The 17,093-nt window shown below is 52.9% G+C and overlaps 1 protein-coding gene across 1 annotated transcript; it reads right to left on the bottom strand.

The window, feature by feature from the left end:
- Positions 1-1,639: 1,639 nt before the first annotated feature.
- On the bottom strand, positions 1,640-16,770 carry LOC140192913 (cathepsin F-like). Its single transcript, XM_072250404.1, has 12 exons — positions 16,701-16,770; positions 15,964-16,095; positions 14,782-14,848; positions 14,321-14,434; positions 12,097-12,260; positions 10,697-10,793; positions 10,094-10,174; positions 7,985-8,104; positions 6,194-6,258; positions 3,528-3,618; positions 2,465-2,523; positions 1,640-2,355 (listed from the first exon to the last, which is right to left on the bottom strand). Exons 2-12 carry the CDS (start codon positions 16,054-16,056, stop codon positions 2,284-2,286), a joined length of 1,023 nt encoding a protein of 340 aa, XP_072106505.1. The 5' UTR covers positions 16,057-16,095; positions 16,701-16,770; the 3' UTR covers positions 1,640-2,283.
- Positions 16,771-17,093: the final 323 nt, after the last annotated feature.

The following is a 17,093-nucleotide window of genomic DNA, read 5'->3' as shown; positions in this document are numbered from 1 at the left end:
TCTATCTATACATTCTGGTCCAAGATCCCGCACTACATGAAACACCATCTCCACGTCCACTCTATTTGTTTTTCCTGGTCCCAGACATCCTCACTAGAGATATCGTCCTCAGCACATGCACTCTATCTGTGTCCTCTGGTCCTAGACTCCCCACTGTAGGAAACATCCTCTCCACATCCACTCTATCTGTGTCCTCTGGTCCTAGACTCCCCCACTATAGGAAACATCCTCTTCACATCCACTCCATCTGCGCCCTCTGGTCCTAGACTCCCCCACTATCTGAAACATCCTCTCCATATCCACTCTGTCTGTACCCTCTGGTCCTAGACTCCCTGACTGTAGGAAACATCCTCTCCACATCCACTCTATCTGTGTCCTCTGGTCCTAGACCCCCTCACTATAGGAAACATCCTCTCCACATATACTCAGTGTCCTCTGGTCCTAGACTCCCCCAATACAAATGCAAATAAATGTGATGTGCTAGATTTTCGTAGAACTGATCAAAATAGGACTACATGGTAAATGGTAGGGCATTAAAGAATGCTTTAGAACAGAGGGATCTAGGAATAATGATGCATAGTTCCCTGAATGTGGAATCTCATCTGGACAGGGTGGTGAAGAAAGCTTTTGGTCTGCTGGCCTTTATTAATCAGAGCATTGAGTATAGGAGTTGGGATATAATGTTGAAATTGTATAAGGCATTTGTAAGGCCAAATTTGCAGTATTGTGTACAGTCCTGGTCACCGAATTATCGGAAAGATGTCAACAAATTTGAGAGAGTACAGAGAAGATTTACTGGAATGTTACCTGGGTTTCATCTCCTGAGTTACAGAGAAAGGTTTAACAGGTTGGGTCTTTATTCTTTGGAACGTAGAAGGTTGAGGGGGAACTTGATAGCGGTGTTTAAAATTATGAGGGGGATTGATAGAGTTGACGTGGATAGGCTTTTTCCATTGAGAGTGGAGAAGATTCAAACAAGAGGGAATGAGTTGAGAGTTAAAGGGCAAAAGTTTAGGGGCAACACGAGGGGGAACTTCTTTACTCAGAGAGTGGTAGCTGTGTGGAACGAGCTTCCAGCAGAAGTGGTTGAGGCAGGTTCGATGTTGTCGTTTAAAGTTAAATTGGTTAGATATATGGACAGGAAAGGAATGGAGGGTTATGGGCTGAGTGCAGGTCGGTGGGACTAGGTGAGAGTAAGAGTTCGGCACGGACTAGAAGGGACGAGATGGCCGGTTTCCGTGCTGTAATTGTTATATGGTTATATGGTTAAAGGAAACATCCTCTCCACATCCACTCTGTCTGTGTCCTCTGGTCCTAGAGTTCCCCCACTATATGATATATCCTATCCGCATTCAGGGTGTCTTGGCCTTTCAGTGTTTAATAGGGTTCAATTTGTTCCCCACTGATCTCTCTCATCTCCCGAGTGCGGCGGTGGTCAGTCAGCATGGCGGATGTTACTGTAGTGGGGGAAAGTGACGAGTGAAAGGTGACGCGGGCAAGTGGTCCGAGGAGAAGAGGCTGGGAGTGCCTTGGCTTGCTCGCACTGGAGGTCAGAAGCGGGAGAGGGGAGTGTCGGGTGTGTGAGGATGGAGACGATTGTTCCCGGGAGGCAGCGCCGGACAAACACAACCAGCCAGGGTGATGCTTCAAGTTATTTTATTGAGTCTTTGCAAAAGCCACAAAAATGCAGAGCTTGTTCAACCACAGAAACGTCAGGGTGGGACACAATAGGGAAATGAACCAAACCCTTCCCAAGGAAAAGTGTTCCACTGGAAAAGCTATGGGTCGGAATCCATTCATTCCAATCGGAAACATTCCAACTGACAACCACGTGATCTAAGGAAATTGATGTCTTGAACCCATCCCTTCCAATGAGCCAGAATTCGAATGGGACCCGCCTCTCCCTAACAAATCCACTGCATTGAAACCAAGTTTTCCCGATGGACGGCGTCACGGCCCTGTGGGTTCTATACCAGGGCTCACGTTAGCCGGGTGGAGTCTGCTGACAAGTCCAGGCGGGTCGGACTCGCGGTGGGGGCGGCCGCGGGGGCTTTCAGAGAGCCGAAGATGCTGCTGTGTGTGCCCGAGTGACTGGAATGGGACAGGGTAGAAAGGGGCAGTGACGGGGGTAGTGACGTGATGCTGTGGTAGGGGTGTGTGTTGGAATGGGTCGTATTTGTGCAGAATCGCCACGCCAAGCTGCAAAGGTGGAGGATCTTCCTCCCGACGCCTCGCCGCCTCAGATCGCCCAGGGCGACAGCGTTGTGCCCCGGACCGCACGATTTACATAACTGCAGTCATTGGGAAGCGATTCACTCCACAGCACTTCTCCCCAAGGTAGAGGCGGAAATATCCCTGTCACGGAAAGTGGAATGGAAGAGGTTAGTGAGTTTCTGTGCCGTGAAGCGTGAATGGGATCTGATCCCGTACAGTATTTTCTGACTTCCAAGCTTGAAAAACTTACCCCCTCTCCCCATGTCCGTCCCCAGCTATTCCTCACGATCCAGTACGGCATCCCCCTTTCTAAAAAATCAGAAAACGGACAGAGTGAGATTCTCCTCCGAATCAGCGGCCGCACCCCTCACACTTCCTCGCTGAGCCCCGCGTCGCTGGCCCGTTCTCCAGGGGCCGGGCGCTGGAGTAGAGAGGGATCCGACGCACGGCGTGCGAGGGTAGGAGAGGCGCAGACCGGGCATTCAACCTTGTTCACAGGGAGAACCATCGCTGGGCACACCGAGGGCGTGGAGAACCAGGAATGTGAGAGTGGTCAGAGGGATTTACTCTGGGCGGTGGACGGGGAAGGCTAGGAAATGATTCAATGATTAACTGAGAAGAAGGAACACCGTGCGTTAATCAGAGATGAAAGTATAATAGCAATACAGTAGCTTAACTTTTAAATATGGAACAATGGTCGCTCTTTTACCCCGGCTCTGCTCCGCGCAGATACGCCCTTGGCACTGTGTGTTCTCTGCGTGTTAGCACTAAGCGAAGGCTCTGTTTGCAGCCCCAGGCGGAAGGGCGGGAGGATGAAGGGGATCTGGAGGGATTTTCCGCTTGGAGGAAAATGCTGTAGCAGCATTGGACAAGTGGTTGTATCACGGAGATAGAGCCGGCCAGAGATGAGTGAGGAGGAATTGATTTATCCGGAGGGTGGTGAACGGCCAAGCCATTGGGTTTAAAGCAGAGTTCAACAGATTCCTATTTAGTCCGGGTGTCAGGGAGAAGTGGGAGAATGGGTTTGGCAGTCATGATAAATGAACCACGATTGAATGGCGGAGTAGATTCGACGGGCCGAATGGCCTAATCCTGCTCCAACGTCTTACGGTCTTGTAAGGTCGAGGTGCTGGTCGCTGTTTGCGAATACTCCCAGTGCGTGGGGCGGGGGCGCGCGGCGTGAGATGCGCAGGGAGGTAGGATACAGAGATGGATAATTAGTAAATGTCTCTGTGTCTCCGACTTGATGAATGGCACAGCGCCCCGTCCACGGCACAGCGCCCCGCTGATCAGAGACGGGAGGTGGTACTCACGGTAGCCGAATCCCACAATGCACACGACGTGGTTCAATTTCCTCAAAGGGCACCTGAATGAGCTAGGACGCAGTATTCCCCTCCTGTAGGTCTGTGGGAAAGCGAGAAAATATAAGCGTCAGCTTCCTTTACAGCCTTACCCTTCGCCCACGGTCCCACGTCCTGTAGGTTAGGACGGGAGCTCGCTCAGCGTCGGGGATGAGCCCCAGGAATGGGATCGTGGGGTTCATTCGGAGCCAAAATGGGCCAAGCCGTGAGACACGTGGACAGGCATACAGACAAGGAGAGGACCCGGAGTGACGAGATTGGGTGGGAAGGACTTACTGGGTTGTAGGGCTGTTTCCACGCTGAAGGGTTAGAGTGAGAGAACGTGGACAGACAGAGGGGAGACCTCCAGTGAGTGAGTGAGCGAGAGAGAGAGAGATAGAGAGAACAGAGAGGGACGGGAGAGGACCTCTGGTGAGTATGTGAGGGAGAGAGAGAGAGACAGAGAGAACAAAGAGACATGGGAGAGGACGTCCAGTGAGTGAGTGTGAGTGAGAGAACAGAGTGAGAGTGGAAGAGGACCTCTAGTGACTGAGAGAGATAGAGAGAGGACAGAGAGAGATGGGAAAGGACCTCCAGTTAATGTGAGTGTGAGTGTGAGTGAGAGAGATAGAGAAGAGAACAGAGAGAGATGATAAATGACAAGGTTCCACACGGAAGGTTGGTTAGGAAGGTTCAATCGTTAGGCATTAATATCGAAGTAGTCAAATGGGTTCAGCAGTGGCTGGATGGGAGACGCCAGAGAGTAGTGGTGGATGACTGTGTGTCAGATTGGTGCCTCGGGGATCTGTACTGGCTCCAATGTTGTTTGTCATATTAATGATCTGGATGAGGGGGTGGTAAATTGGATTAGTAAGTATGGAGATGATACTAAGATAGGTGGCGTTGTGGCTAATGAAAGAGGTTTTCAAAGCTTGCAGAGAGATTTAGGCCAGTTAGAAGAGTGGGCTGAAAGATGGCGGATGGAGTCTAATGCTGAAAAATGTGAGGTGCTACATTTTGGTAGAACTAATCAAAATAGGACTACATGGTAAATGGTAAATGGTAGGGCATTGACGAATGCTGTAGAACGTAGGGATCTAGGAATAATGGTGCATAGTTCCCTGAGGGTGGAATTTCATGTGGACAGGGTAGTGAAGAAAGCTTTTGGTATGCTGGCCTTTATTAATCAGAGCAGTGAGTATAGGAGTTGGGATGTAATGTTGAAATTGTACAAGGCATTGGTGAGGCCAAATTTGGAGTATTGTGTACAGTTCTGGTCACCGAATTATAGGAAAGATATCAATAAAATTGAGAGAGTACAGAGGAGATTTACTAGAATGTTACCTGGGTTTCATCTCCCAAGTGACAGACAAAAGGTTGAAAAAGTTAGGTCTTTATCCTTTGGAACATAGAAGGTTGAGGCCCGACTTGATAGAGGTGTTTAAAATTATGAGGGGGATTGATAGAGTTGACGTGGATAGGCTTTTTCCATTGAGAGTGGGGGAGATTCAAACAAGAGGACATGAGTTGAGAGTTAAAGGGCAAAAGTTTAGGGGTAACATGAGGGGGAACTTCTTTACTCGGAGAGTGGTAGCTGTGTGGAACGAGCTTCCAGCAGAAGTGGTTGACGCAGGGTCGATGTTGTCATTTAAAGTTAAATTGGACAGATATATGGACAGGAAAGGAATGGAGGGTTATGGGCTGAGTGCAGATCGGTGGGACTAGGTGAGAGTAAGAGTTCGGCACGGTCTAGAAGGGCCGAGATGGCCTGTTTCCGTGCTGTGATTGTTATATGGTTATATAGATGGAAGAGGACCTCTAGTTAGTGTGAGTGTGAGTGTGAGTGGCCCGCTAGTGAGTGTGTGAGAGACAGAAGAGAACAGAAAGAGATGCAAAGACCTCTAGTGAGCGAGAGAGAGAGAGAGAAGAGAGAGAACACAGAGAGAGATGGGAGAGGACCTCTAGTGAGTGAGAGAGTGGGAGAGAGAACAGAGAGAGATGGGAGAGAACGTCTGGACTATCTACGTCTGAGTTCCTGAGGCTGACCCGGGACTTGCACGACTGACATAGTGAAAACCGAGTGAAAGCTGCTAACATAAATAAGGAAGCATTGAACACCGCCATTTACACCCCCAGAGATGGAGGTCGTCCATTGCTGCCGAAAGCGTCCGCAGCGTGACGGGCTGTAAGTATTATTTGTAATATTCAGTGCTGTCTGCTGGAAAAAAATCTCTAAAATTCCCATTAAGTTGTCGAGCTTATTGTCATCCACGTGTGCAGGGATGGTGGGCGATGTTTCACGGTGAACGTTGCTGTCTTGGGGCAGAACGTCCAGTAGACACTACGAGTGGGTTTCTCTGACACCGTCATCCCGTTTGAAACCACACTTCCCTGAGGACACCAGCCGAGGCCCCGCTCGACGGCGCTGCTGCACTGAATCGTAGCCGGGTGTTGAAAACCGTGGAGACAGCCAGCAGCGGTCTCGTCACATCTGTGCGGCGGGGGGTGGGAGCGAGAGAAATGGTCGCAGAAGGGGCAGAGAGTTGCGTCAGGGTTTATAGGAGATGGGGGCGTAGATTCCTACAGGCGGGTGGGGATCTCGACTCTTTTCGTGCGATCGGGAGAAGCGAACAGCTTACTTTCAGCAGGACGGCGTTCATTGAGACGACAATGGGTCCTCTTCGGTACACCCACTTCTGCATTTCTGAAGGAGAAAAAGTGAAACGTCACAAAGAGGAGAGCTGTGGCCCTTCAGGCCTTCTCCCACCATTCTATCCCCCCTCAGCTTGAACGCCGCGCAGGCCGTACCTTATCGGGTATTTACACTGCAGGGTATTTGGCCCATCGAGTTGCGCCACGACTGCCCGCAATCCCAAACCCCAACTCGCAGCTAGTTCCTATCTAGCCTGTTCACATGACCCCCCAGCCCCCACCCCCGTCATTCCCACCCTGACCCGCACACTGGGCAGGTTAAAAAGAAGGGAAACGTGACCCCGCAGCTTTTCTCGCAACAAATTCTCCCCTCAATTCGGCTGCCGGCAGACAGAACATTATCTCGTGATTTTCCCCGACGACATTCAGCCCATCAAGTTAGTGCTGCTCTCCCTGCAATCGTAACACCTACCCCATTTAACCAACAACCTTACCCCTCCGCCCTCCTCACCTTTCACTCACAGACCAGGGCTACGAGATTAGACCATAAGACCAAAAGATATAGGAGCAGAATGAGGCCATTCGGGCCATTGAGTCCGCTCCGCCATTTCATCACGGCCGATCCATTTTCCCTCTCAGCCTCAATTTCCTGCCTTCTCCCCGTATCCCTTCGTGCCCTGACTGAACAAGATTCTGACAACCTCTGCCATAAATATACGTAAAGACTTGCCCTCCACAGCCGCCTGTGCTAACAAATTCCACAGACAGACCGTTCTCTGACTAAAAAGATTCCTTCTCATCTCCGTTCTACAAAGAGATGACTCTCTATTCTGAGACTCTGTCTTCTGGTCTGAGACTCTCCCACCATAGGAAACATCCTCTCTACATTCACTCTATCGAGGCCTATCACCGCTCGATAGGTTTCTACGAGGTCGCCCCTCATTCTTCTGAATTCCAGTGAGTGCAGTCCCAGAGACACCGAACGCTCCTCATACGACAGGTACTTCACTCCCGGAATCATTTTCCTGAACCTCCTTTGAACCCTCTCCAGTGTCAGCACGTCCTTTCTTTTAAGATAACGGACCCAAAACAGCTCACAACACTCCAACACTCCAAGCGAGGCTTCGCCAGTGCTTTAGAAAGCCTTAATATTACCTCCTTGTGTTTTTACATATTCTAGTCCTCCTGAAACGACAGCTCTCTCTCTCTCACACACACACACACACACACACACACACACACGCATATACACATACACGGATATACACACACACACACACACACACACACACACACACACACACATGCACACACACACACACACACACACACACACACACACACACACATACACACACAGACACACACACACACACACACACACACACACACACACACACAGCACCAGTGGTCGGAATCGAACGCGGTTCACTGGAGCAGTTGGGCAGCCGAACTACCCGCTGAACCACAGCCAACGGGCCAGCCTCTGGCCCTCGTAAAAGGGCTTCCACAGCGAACCTACGGACCTGCCCCTTCAAACCGACTACGGGTCACGCCCTCTCCGCCTGTCTCTGCAAGTGTGCACGGCGACAAAAGCGACCGGTTTACAAAGTTCTCCCCACCCCCCACCCCCCCCACCCCCACGCTCCAGTGCGCCCTCCAAACCATTCTGGTCTATTTGGCGAGTCGGGTTGGGGTAGGGGAAGAGAACAGCGAGAGGCACCGCGCTCTTGCCCCCCCCCCACCCCTTCCCCACCCTCTACACCCCGGATACTCACCTCGCTCATAAGGGGTGATGCATCGGAAGGACTTTATCTTGGCGACACGTCTCTGGCGTACCTGTCTGCACCTACACTGCCTGGCCTTGTAGGGGTATCGCCTTTGAGACATCAATCCCCCTGTTAACAGAAAGCAGGATTATCTCCCTCCTCTTCAATTCCACCTCGCCTCCCCACAGACCGTCCTTGCACAACCCTGAGGAGGAGAGGATCCCAGAGACTCACCCGGCCCCCACGCTTAGAACACAGGGCGGATCACGGCATTGGGCCAACTCTTTACCCTCCTCTAAGATCAATCTAATCCTCCCCTTACACACAGCCCTCCATTTTTCTCACATCTTAAATGCCCCGAATGTATCAGCCTCTACCACCACCCCTGTCAGGGATCTGAAAACACTCAGCACAAGACGGTCCTACCCGCCTGAGTTTTATCTCCACCTCTAATTCTCCTCTTTCCGGTAATCTGCTTCCCCTTCGCCCTTCGTTTCCCCTTCCGACTAACGCGGTTCTCTGGAGCCGTTGGGCAGCCGCACTACCCTCTGAGCCACAGCCAACGGGCCAGACTCTGGCCCTACGTTAACCCCGGTAACACCGCACCCAACCCCCCCCCCCCCCCGGGCACTCTTCCGTCACCTCCTCCCATCAACTCCCCGCATCTGACGCTGTACCCTTCCCCTCCACCTCACTCCCCCTATCACTATCACCAGCTCTCGCCTGGGCTCACCTATCCGCCTCACTCTTCCCCTCACCTGTCTATACTGGCTATCGCTCTTCTGCCCATCACAATCGAAAGGCGGAATAGCCCCCCTCCCCCCAGCCCCCAGCCCTGTTTTTCAAGCCGCTCCGCATCAGAAAGCGATCATCCAACTGCCCTGGCCAGTCCAGATCGCCTCGGGGTCCACCCCCACCACAGGCGATCTGTGATCTCAGATTGATTGAGTCTTGCCCCAAAGCCCTTCCCCTAAATGTCCGTCCTCCATCGCAGGGGCAGCCCGTTCCCCACCGGCCTCTCAAACACCGGTAACACTCCACCAGTCAGGCGGCATCCGCGGAGAGAGAGGCTGAGATAAAGTGTCACACTGGACCTGGTATCAGTGCCACGAGGGGGTGCAGGGAAGGGATATAGATGGGATAAGTGAATGGGCATGCGTACAGTTGGGGTTATGTATACACGATGGTCACATTTAAAGAGACAGAATGGGAAGTGCACCCCAACACTGGAGAAACTCAGCAGGTCTATGAATGGGCAATTCAGTCCTCTGTGTAGACGCTGCCTGACCTGCTGAGTTCCTCTAGCATTTTGTCAGTCTTTCTCCGGACTTCCCACATCTGCAGAACATCTTGTGGTTGGGAGGCACGGTGAGAAGCTTGCGTCATCCAGACCGGTCATTACACTGAGGTCACAGAATGAAACGGAAGGCAGGGCAGCGCGGTAGCGCAGTGGTTAGCACGGCACTCTACGGTCCGGCTACAACTCCCTTTAACCGCTGTCTTCCAGCAGCTTGCACGTTCTCCCGTGACCCAATGACTTCTCCCCGGGTGCTCCGGTTGGTAGATTGTAACTTGCCCCGTGGTTAGTCTCGGGTTCAATTGCAGGTTGCGGGGCGGCGCAGCTCGAAGGGCTGCCGTGGAAATAAACATAAAATGAAGTGTTCCAGTTACCGAGAAAGCGCAGCGTGGGGAGGCAGATCGAGTGCACGGACCACGAAGAGGGAGGCCGGCAGATGAAGGCTCGTAACACCAGCATCGGAGCCATCCTTAAGCCTGGTGTACATTTCAATCAGCCGCTGTGTCTGCTGCCTGATTTTTTTGGGGGGTCGGGGTGTGTGAAGAGAAACTGACCAGGATGAGAGAAGTCCTCAGTTATCCTGGCTGCTTCCTCGAGGCAGCGGGAATTGCAGATGGGGAGGCTAATATTAAGATCAGATGTTTGGGAAGGAGTAAGGATAAGGTGGGGGACGATAGATAACGGCCTCCCTCTAGCCTTATTCAATGCCTTTCAATGCTACAGAGAGAGGAGAGGAGAGGTTTGCGATTCCGTGTTACCATTCGGGCTTTCCGTGCAGTGTGCCAGTCTTCACAGGTCAGAAAGACAGAGAACATGCTTACCTAGACGTACTATACTGTAGAACGCGCTGAAGGGAAAACCACCTTTACAAGCCCTGTCGTACGAGTCACAGTCCAGGATCTCTGCGGACATAAACCAGAGGAGACTTCAGTCACGGCGACAGGGATGAGGTGTGTGTGTGTGTGTGTGTGTGTGTGTGTAAGTGTGTGAGTGTGTGTGTGTGAGTGTGTGTGTGTCTGTGTGTGTGTGTCTGTCTGTCTCTGTGTGCGTGTGTGTCTGTATGTGTGTGTGTGAGTGTGAGTGTGTGCGTGTCTGTCTCTGTGTGCGTGTATGTGTGTGTGCGCGTGTGTGTGTGTGAGTGTGAGTGTGTGTGTGTGTGTGTGTGTCTGTGTGTCTGTCTGTCTGTCTCTGTGTGCGTGTGTGTGTATGTGTGTGTGTGAGTGTGAGTGTGTGTGTGTGTGTGTGTGTGTGTGTCTGTCTCTGTGTGCGTGTGTGTGTGAGTGTGTGTGTGAGTGTGTGTGTCTGTGTGTGTGTCTGTGTGTGTGTGTGTCTGTGTGTGTCTGTGTGCGGGTGGTTGGGGTTGAGCGGAATCGGGGCGGCAGGGGGGTGCGGGTTGGGGAGAGGGTGGTATACGCGGGCATTACCTTGCTCCGAGAGGACAGTCAGTGATTTCGTCTTCAAGTACCACAGCGACTCGACATTGGCAACGCACGCAAAAGCCCAGGACGCAGAACACCTCCCCTGCAGGGAGAGATGAGAGCATGCATATGTTTTGTCTGTTCCTGTCTCTGCAATCTGGCCCCCCTCAGCAGCCTCCACCCACTCCCCAACTTCCACTCGACCTTCCCGCAGTTACCTGTTCTATTCCGGATTTTGTCTGTACACACTTTAACGGTTACACTCTATTCTGCGCGGTTATTGTCTTACCTTGTTCCACTTCAACGCACCGTGTAGTAAGAGCATATGACATAGGATTGGAAATACGCCATTCGGCTCACTGACCTGTTCCGCCGTTCCTCAACGGCTGATTTATTGTCCCTCTCAACCACATTTTCCTGCCTTCTCACGCAACCTTTGACACTCTGACTGACCTGCCGACGCCTGATTTAAATCTGCCCGATGACTTGTCCCCGACAGCTGTCTGTGGCAACAAATTCCACAGATTCACCAGCTCTGACAAAAGAAATGCATTGAACCATAGAACCATAGAACACTACAGCACAGAAAACAGGCCATTCGGCCCCTCTATGCTGTGCCGAAACTTTAATGTATTCCGCTACTCCCATTGACCTGCATGCAGTCCATAACCCTCCAGACCGCTCCCATCCATGTACCTATCAAATTTATTCTTAAAACTTAAGAGCGACCCTGCTTTTACCACGTCTGAAAGCAGTTCGTTCCACACTCCCACCACTCTCTGAGTGAAGAAGTTCCCCCTAATGTTCCCCATCAACTTTTCCACTTTCACCCTAAAGCATTGTCCTCTCGTATTTATCTCTCCTAATCTAAGTGGAAAGAGCCTATTCACATTCACTCTGTCTACACCCCTCATAATTTTGCAAACCTCCTCATCTCCGTTCTTAACGGACACCCCTCTAAGTAGAGGCTGCTCCCTCCGGTCCTGGACTCTCCCACTATAGGAAACATCCTCTCCATATCCACTCTATCTGTGTCCTCTGGTCCTAGACTCCCCCACTATAGGAAACATCCTCTCCATATCCACTCTATCTGTGTCCTCTGGTCCTAGACTCCCCCACTATAGGAAACATCCTCTCCACATCCACTCTATCTGTGTCCTCTGGTCCTAGACTCCCCCACTACAGGAAACATCCTCTCCACATCCACTCTATCTGTGTCCTCTGGTCCTAGACTCTCCCACTATAGGAAACATCTTCTCCACATCCACTCTATCTGTGTCCTCTGGTCCTAGACTCTCCCACTATAGGAAACATCGTCTTTACATGCACTCTATCTGTGTCCTCTGGTCCTAGACTCTCCTACTAAAGGAAACTGTCGAAGTTCTGAAACAGAAGTTGGGACGCACCTGATTTCTGACCACAGTTACAGCTCCTCTGCTACGCCAGTCCCATTGGCGTATTGTCCGACATTCTGTCAGGGGTTCGGCCATGGGTATCTTCGTCATCTCCTCCATCCAGGATGAGTCGTTCATCATTACCGGGTTGAGGTAGAACTGATTGAATTCTTCGTCTGAGGAGCGGGGAAGGAAGGGATGCATTTTAGAATTATCGACGTTTCTGCCCAGGCGCAGGCAGTTCCTCTGGAGGCGTGGGGTCGTGGGCTGGAGGTTTATGGCTGGCAGGCCTGGGAATGCTGGGCTTCAGATGTACTGCACTGGAGCCCGTGCTTCGGCCCTCTTTGTGCCAACTCTGATGCCAAATTCAATTCTCTTCATCTGCCTGCACGGGAGCCACATCCCTCTATTCCCTGCATGTCTGCGTGTCTGCCTAAATGCCGTTTACATACCACGCTTGTAGCGGCTTTCCGCACCGCCCTGCAAGCCCATTCCGGACTCCCACCACTGTGTAAAATATCTGCCCTCACATCTCCCCTAAACTTTTCCCTTCACCCCTTCTCAAAGATTGTCTCGTCTGGGTAGCCTCGTTTCAAAGATGTTCCCTCTTCTATTTGACCCGTGCACTCTTGGAACAGGACCATCAGTCTCATTCCGGACTATGCTTAACAACTTTATGAACTTTTGCTGGAGAAAACAACCCAAGTTTGGCCAACTTCTCCTGACATGTAATACTGATTTATCGAGACAGCACCTTCTCTGATGAACACAGCAGATTCTAGAATCGCAGCTTGTCAGACAGCGTCTGTGGTGATGGAAGCAGGGAGAGTGCTGCAAAACAAAGTTCCTTTCTTCCACAGTGGCGCAGAGGGTTGAGCCACTGCGTCAGTGATCCAGAGATCCGGGTTCGATCCCCGTCTCCAGTCATGTGTGTGTGTGTGTGTGTGTGTGTGTGTGTGTGTGTGTGTGTGTGTGTGTGTGTGTGTGTGAGAGAGAGAGAGAGAGAGAGAGAGAGAGACGTGTGTGTGTGAGAGAGAGAGAGAGAGAGATACGTGTGTGTGAGTGAGAGAGAGAGACAGAGAGAGATACGTGTGTGTGTGTGTGAGAGAGAGAGAGAGATACGTGTGTGTGAGTGAGAGAGAGAGAGATACGTGTGTGTGAGAGAGAGAGAGATACGTGTGTGTGTGTGAGAGAGAGAGAGAGAGAGATACGTGTGTGTGTGAGAGAGAGAGAGAGATACGTGTGTGTGAGAGAGAGAGGGAGAGAGAGACAGAGAGAGCGATACGCGTGTGTGTGAGAGAGAGAGAGAGGGAGAGAGAGATACGTTTGTGTGTGAGAGAGAGGGAGAGAGAGACAGAGAGAGCGATACGTGTGTTTCTGTGTGTGACAGAGAGGGAGACGTGTGTGTGTGAGAGAGAGAGAGAGATACGTGTGTGTGTGTGAGAGAGAGACAGAGAGAGATACGTGTGTGTGTGAGAGAGAGGGAGAGAGAGACAGAGAGAGCAATACGTGTGTGTGTGTCTGAGAGAGAGAGGGAGAGAGAGAGAGAGATACGTGTGTGTGTGTCAGAGAGAGAGAGAGGGAGAGAGAGATACGTTTGTGTGTGAGAGAGAGGCAGAGAGAGACAGAGAGAGCGATACGTGTGTGTGTGTGAGAGAGTTATGAGTGTGTGAGTGTGAGAGAGATACGTGTGTGTGTGAGAGAGAGAGAGAGATACGTGTGTGAGTGAGAGAGATACGTGTGTGTGTGAGAGAGAGAGAGAGAGATACGTGTGTGTGTGAGAGAGAGAGATACGTGTGAGTGTGTGAGAGAGAGAGAGATACATGTGTGTGTGAGAGGGAGAGAGCGATACGTGTGTGTGTGTGTGTGTGAGAGAGAGAGAGAGAGAGAGAGAGAGATACATGTGTGTGTGAGAGGGAGAGAGCGATACGTGTGTGTGTGCGTGTGAGAGAGAGAGAGAGCGGTACGTGTGTGTGAGAGAGAGAGAGTTATGTGTGTGAGTGTGAGAGAGATACGTGTGTGTGTGAGTAGAGTTATGTGTGTGTGAGAGAGAGAGGGGTACGTATGTGTGAATCACTGTAATTAACCAACCGGCTCAATGGGCTTTTGGGCAGGTCCAAATTCACACCGGCCATTTGGCATGGAGAGCAGGTGCTGTGCTGTGCGAATGTGGACCGGACTCTCCCACAGCCGCACGGGTGGGGAGGGGTGTTGTGTCACAACAGGCTGCCGGTACCTGTCATGTCACTGAATTCGGTGATTCCATGCTCGGCCGTTCCTGTGTCGTCCTTCTCAAACATCTGAGCCTTCTTCATGTTCTCCACAAAGATCTGGAAACGGCGATTCTCTTCTGCCGAGAGAGAGGGAGTGTGTAAGGAGAGGGAGAGAGGGGAGAGGAGGATGAGAGTGAGAGGCAGAGATAAAGAGGTGAGAGAAATGTAAAGTGTGTGTGTGGGGACAGAGAGAAAGTGAGAAGGGACAGAATGAGGAGGAGAGAGTGGGGCGAGGAGGAGAGTGTGAATGTGTAAGAGAGAGCAGGACAGAGAAAAAGGGAGTGGGGGAGGGTGTAGAAGGGGTTGTTGGTGCCCAGTAGAACCCTCTGTTCCTCCACCCCTCTCTCCCTCCCTCCCCACTCCCTTTGCCCGACCCCCTTCTCCCCATCCCTTCCCGGGACAGAACGAGTCCGGTTCCCCTTACCTTCCTCTCCGTCATAACTCCTGTTGTAAGCCACTTTGAACTCCTCGAAATCGGACCGCATTTGGAACTGGGGACGGAAGAAGTTGCCGTTAGTCGGGAATCTCCTTCCCTCAATCCGTGTCGCTGGGAACCTCTGAGAAGGCCATCCCAGCCCTGAGCAGTGCGGGCCGCCCCCGCCCGCCCTCTCCCCGGTACGGACACACCCTTGGTGTGGAGGGCGTGGAGGGCGACGGGGTTAGTGAAGGTGCGGTAGAGGGGAAGGGGACAGTGTGGAAGTGGCCGTGGTGGTTGATGCAGTGGAGGGGGATGAAACTGTCGAGAATACGGGAGTGAAGAGGAATGGAGGGGGGGCGGTTTAGAGGGGAGGGGAGTGAGGAGTGGTGGAGGGGGTTGTAGGGGGATAGATGGGGAAGGAGAGGGAGGGGGATGGGGACGGAGTGGGGAGCGAAAGGAAAATACAGGGCAGTGAGGGGACAGGCGGTAGGGGAGTGAGGTCAAGGGCGAGGGAGGGCACTGAGGGGAAGGGAAATGAGGTGGAGCAGTGGCGAGGGAGGGAGGCCGGATGGGGTGAGGACAGGAAGTGTTGGGGGAGGGAACGGAGGGAGTGAGTGTGGAGTTGAAGTGAGTGCGTGTGGACGGTGGGGGATGAGTGGTTGTGTTGGGTGAAGGGAGGGAAGACGGACGCAGAGTTTGAAACGGGATGAAAAGGAACCGAGAGGAATGGGCGATGCTGTTGGATGGGGTGGGGTGGGGGGGGGGGGGTCTCTGCAAGAGTGGGGCAGAGGTTTAGGTTGAGTGGTGAAAGGCTGAGCAGGAATCTGAGCGGTAAATTCTACACCCAGCGGGTACTGAATGCATGGGACGAGCTGCCGGGTGAAGTAAGGGTGAGCCGGATTATTCCCAGGGCAGCTCCATCCGTCCACATTCGGAAGGGACCGTGATGGGCCAGTACCGAACGCAGGGCGGGCACCGTGGTCGGCAGCGACTGGTTGAGCCGAATGGCCTGTCCCCTCCGAGACCCCGCAGCGGTGAGACTCTCCAGCACTACCGCTGTTCAGCAGCCGCCTCGGCTGCCTGGTGTCCCGGGTCGTAGGCGAGCGGGTCCCCCAGGGTCCCGACGTCCCGCTCCGAAACGGCTGAAGGGACCTCATGGTCAGCGCGCCTCGGCGCTCCCTCACTCACCATCGCCTCATCTTCTGGCAGATCCGCCGGGGAGGAGCACCGAGACGGGATGACCTGGGTCGCCACCAGGCAGGCAACGAGAAGCCGGAACATTGCGATATCCGCACCCGATACCGAACAACAGAGCAGGACCTGGAGTTGGGGGTGAGAGTGATAAAACAATTTCGAACCGATGGGCGGCTCAGAAAATTGTACAAGGGTCGCGCCCTTCCGTGGGGCGGAGTTCCCTCAGCACCCCACCACAGTGCGAACCTCCTCCTCACCGCCTCTCACAGCGCAGCCCTCCCTGACTCAGAATGGAGCACCGTCATGACTCCTCTGACCATTAGGAACCCCCTCCCTCCCTCCCGTCCCACTCCCCTCTCAACACGGATCCCTCAAACCCTTCCTACGGTGCGGAGTCCCCCCTCACCAGCACTGCTCCCCACCCCTCCGCTTACACTGTGCGGAGATCCTGCCTGATTTGCCCCTCCAGCAGTGCGGTGGTCTCACCCCCTGACTGTCCCGGAGCGCAGATCTCCCTCACACCCCACCTCGGTGAGGGATCCCTCCTCACTCGCGCCTCCCTCAGCACTGACACCAGGGGTGCCTCACTGCACTGAGCTGGGTGGGGGAGACGGTGACTGACTGAGAGGGAGATCGACATCCTCTGCCCCACCCGTCAGACTAGCCCCGTTCCAGGAAGCCAGTCTCTCCAAGGACGAACACTGGCAATTCCTGACATCGTGCTCACTCACCACACTCGTTCGGACAACTCCAGCCGCTGTGGTGGACTGCAAGGATGTCTACCGTCTCTTATAGTCCCTGTCTGGCCCCTTCCCCCCCCCATCTGATCCTATCAACCCCCCGCCCCCGTCCAACGGACACCCCGAACTGATAAGGACCTGAACGATGTTACAATCCCACTTCCCCCTTCCACCAACGGTCGCCCACTGTCGCCCACTTCCCCCCACCCTCCTGAACTGCTCGGACGTTAGTAACCCTCTCCTCGGCCCTCTCTACTGAAGCAGCAGCCCTCGCCGCTCTGCCTCAGAATCTGAGGAATGCGTTGCCACAGTCGACTGTGGAGGCAAACTCACTGAGTGAATTTAGAGCAGAGGTCGATAAGCTCTTGATTAGACAGGCCTTGA

This window comes from Mobula birostris, unplaced genomic scaffold, assembly GCF_030028105.1.
Source record: "Mobula birostris isolate sMobBir1 unplaced genomic scaffold, sMobBir1.hap1 scaffold_3055, whole genome shotgun sequence".
In the NCBI taxonomy this organism is placed as follows: Eukaryota; Metazoa; Chordata; class Chondrichthyes; order Myliobatiformes; family Myliobatidae; genus Mobula; species Mobula birostris.
The sequence above is the reverse complement of the archived record's forward strand: the minus strand, read 5'-3'. Positions and strand labels throughout refer to the sequence as shown.

Excerpts from the sequence above, each read along its gene's own strand:
- LOC140192913 (XM_072250404.1), bottom strand. The coding sequence starts at position 16,056 with ATGTTCCGGCTTCTCGTTGCCTGCCTGGTGGCGACCCAGGTCATCCCG. Across the intron at positions 10,175-10,696 it reads GACTGTCCTCTCGGAGCAAG|AGATCCTGGACTGTGACTCG; the intron begins GTAATGCCCGCG and ends TTATGTCCGCAG. Across the intron at positions 8,105-10,093 it reads CTACAGTATAGTACGTCTAG|GGGGATTGATGTCTCAAAGG; the intron begins GTAAGCATGTTC and ends TTCTGTTAACAG.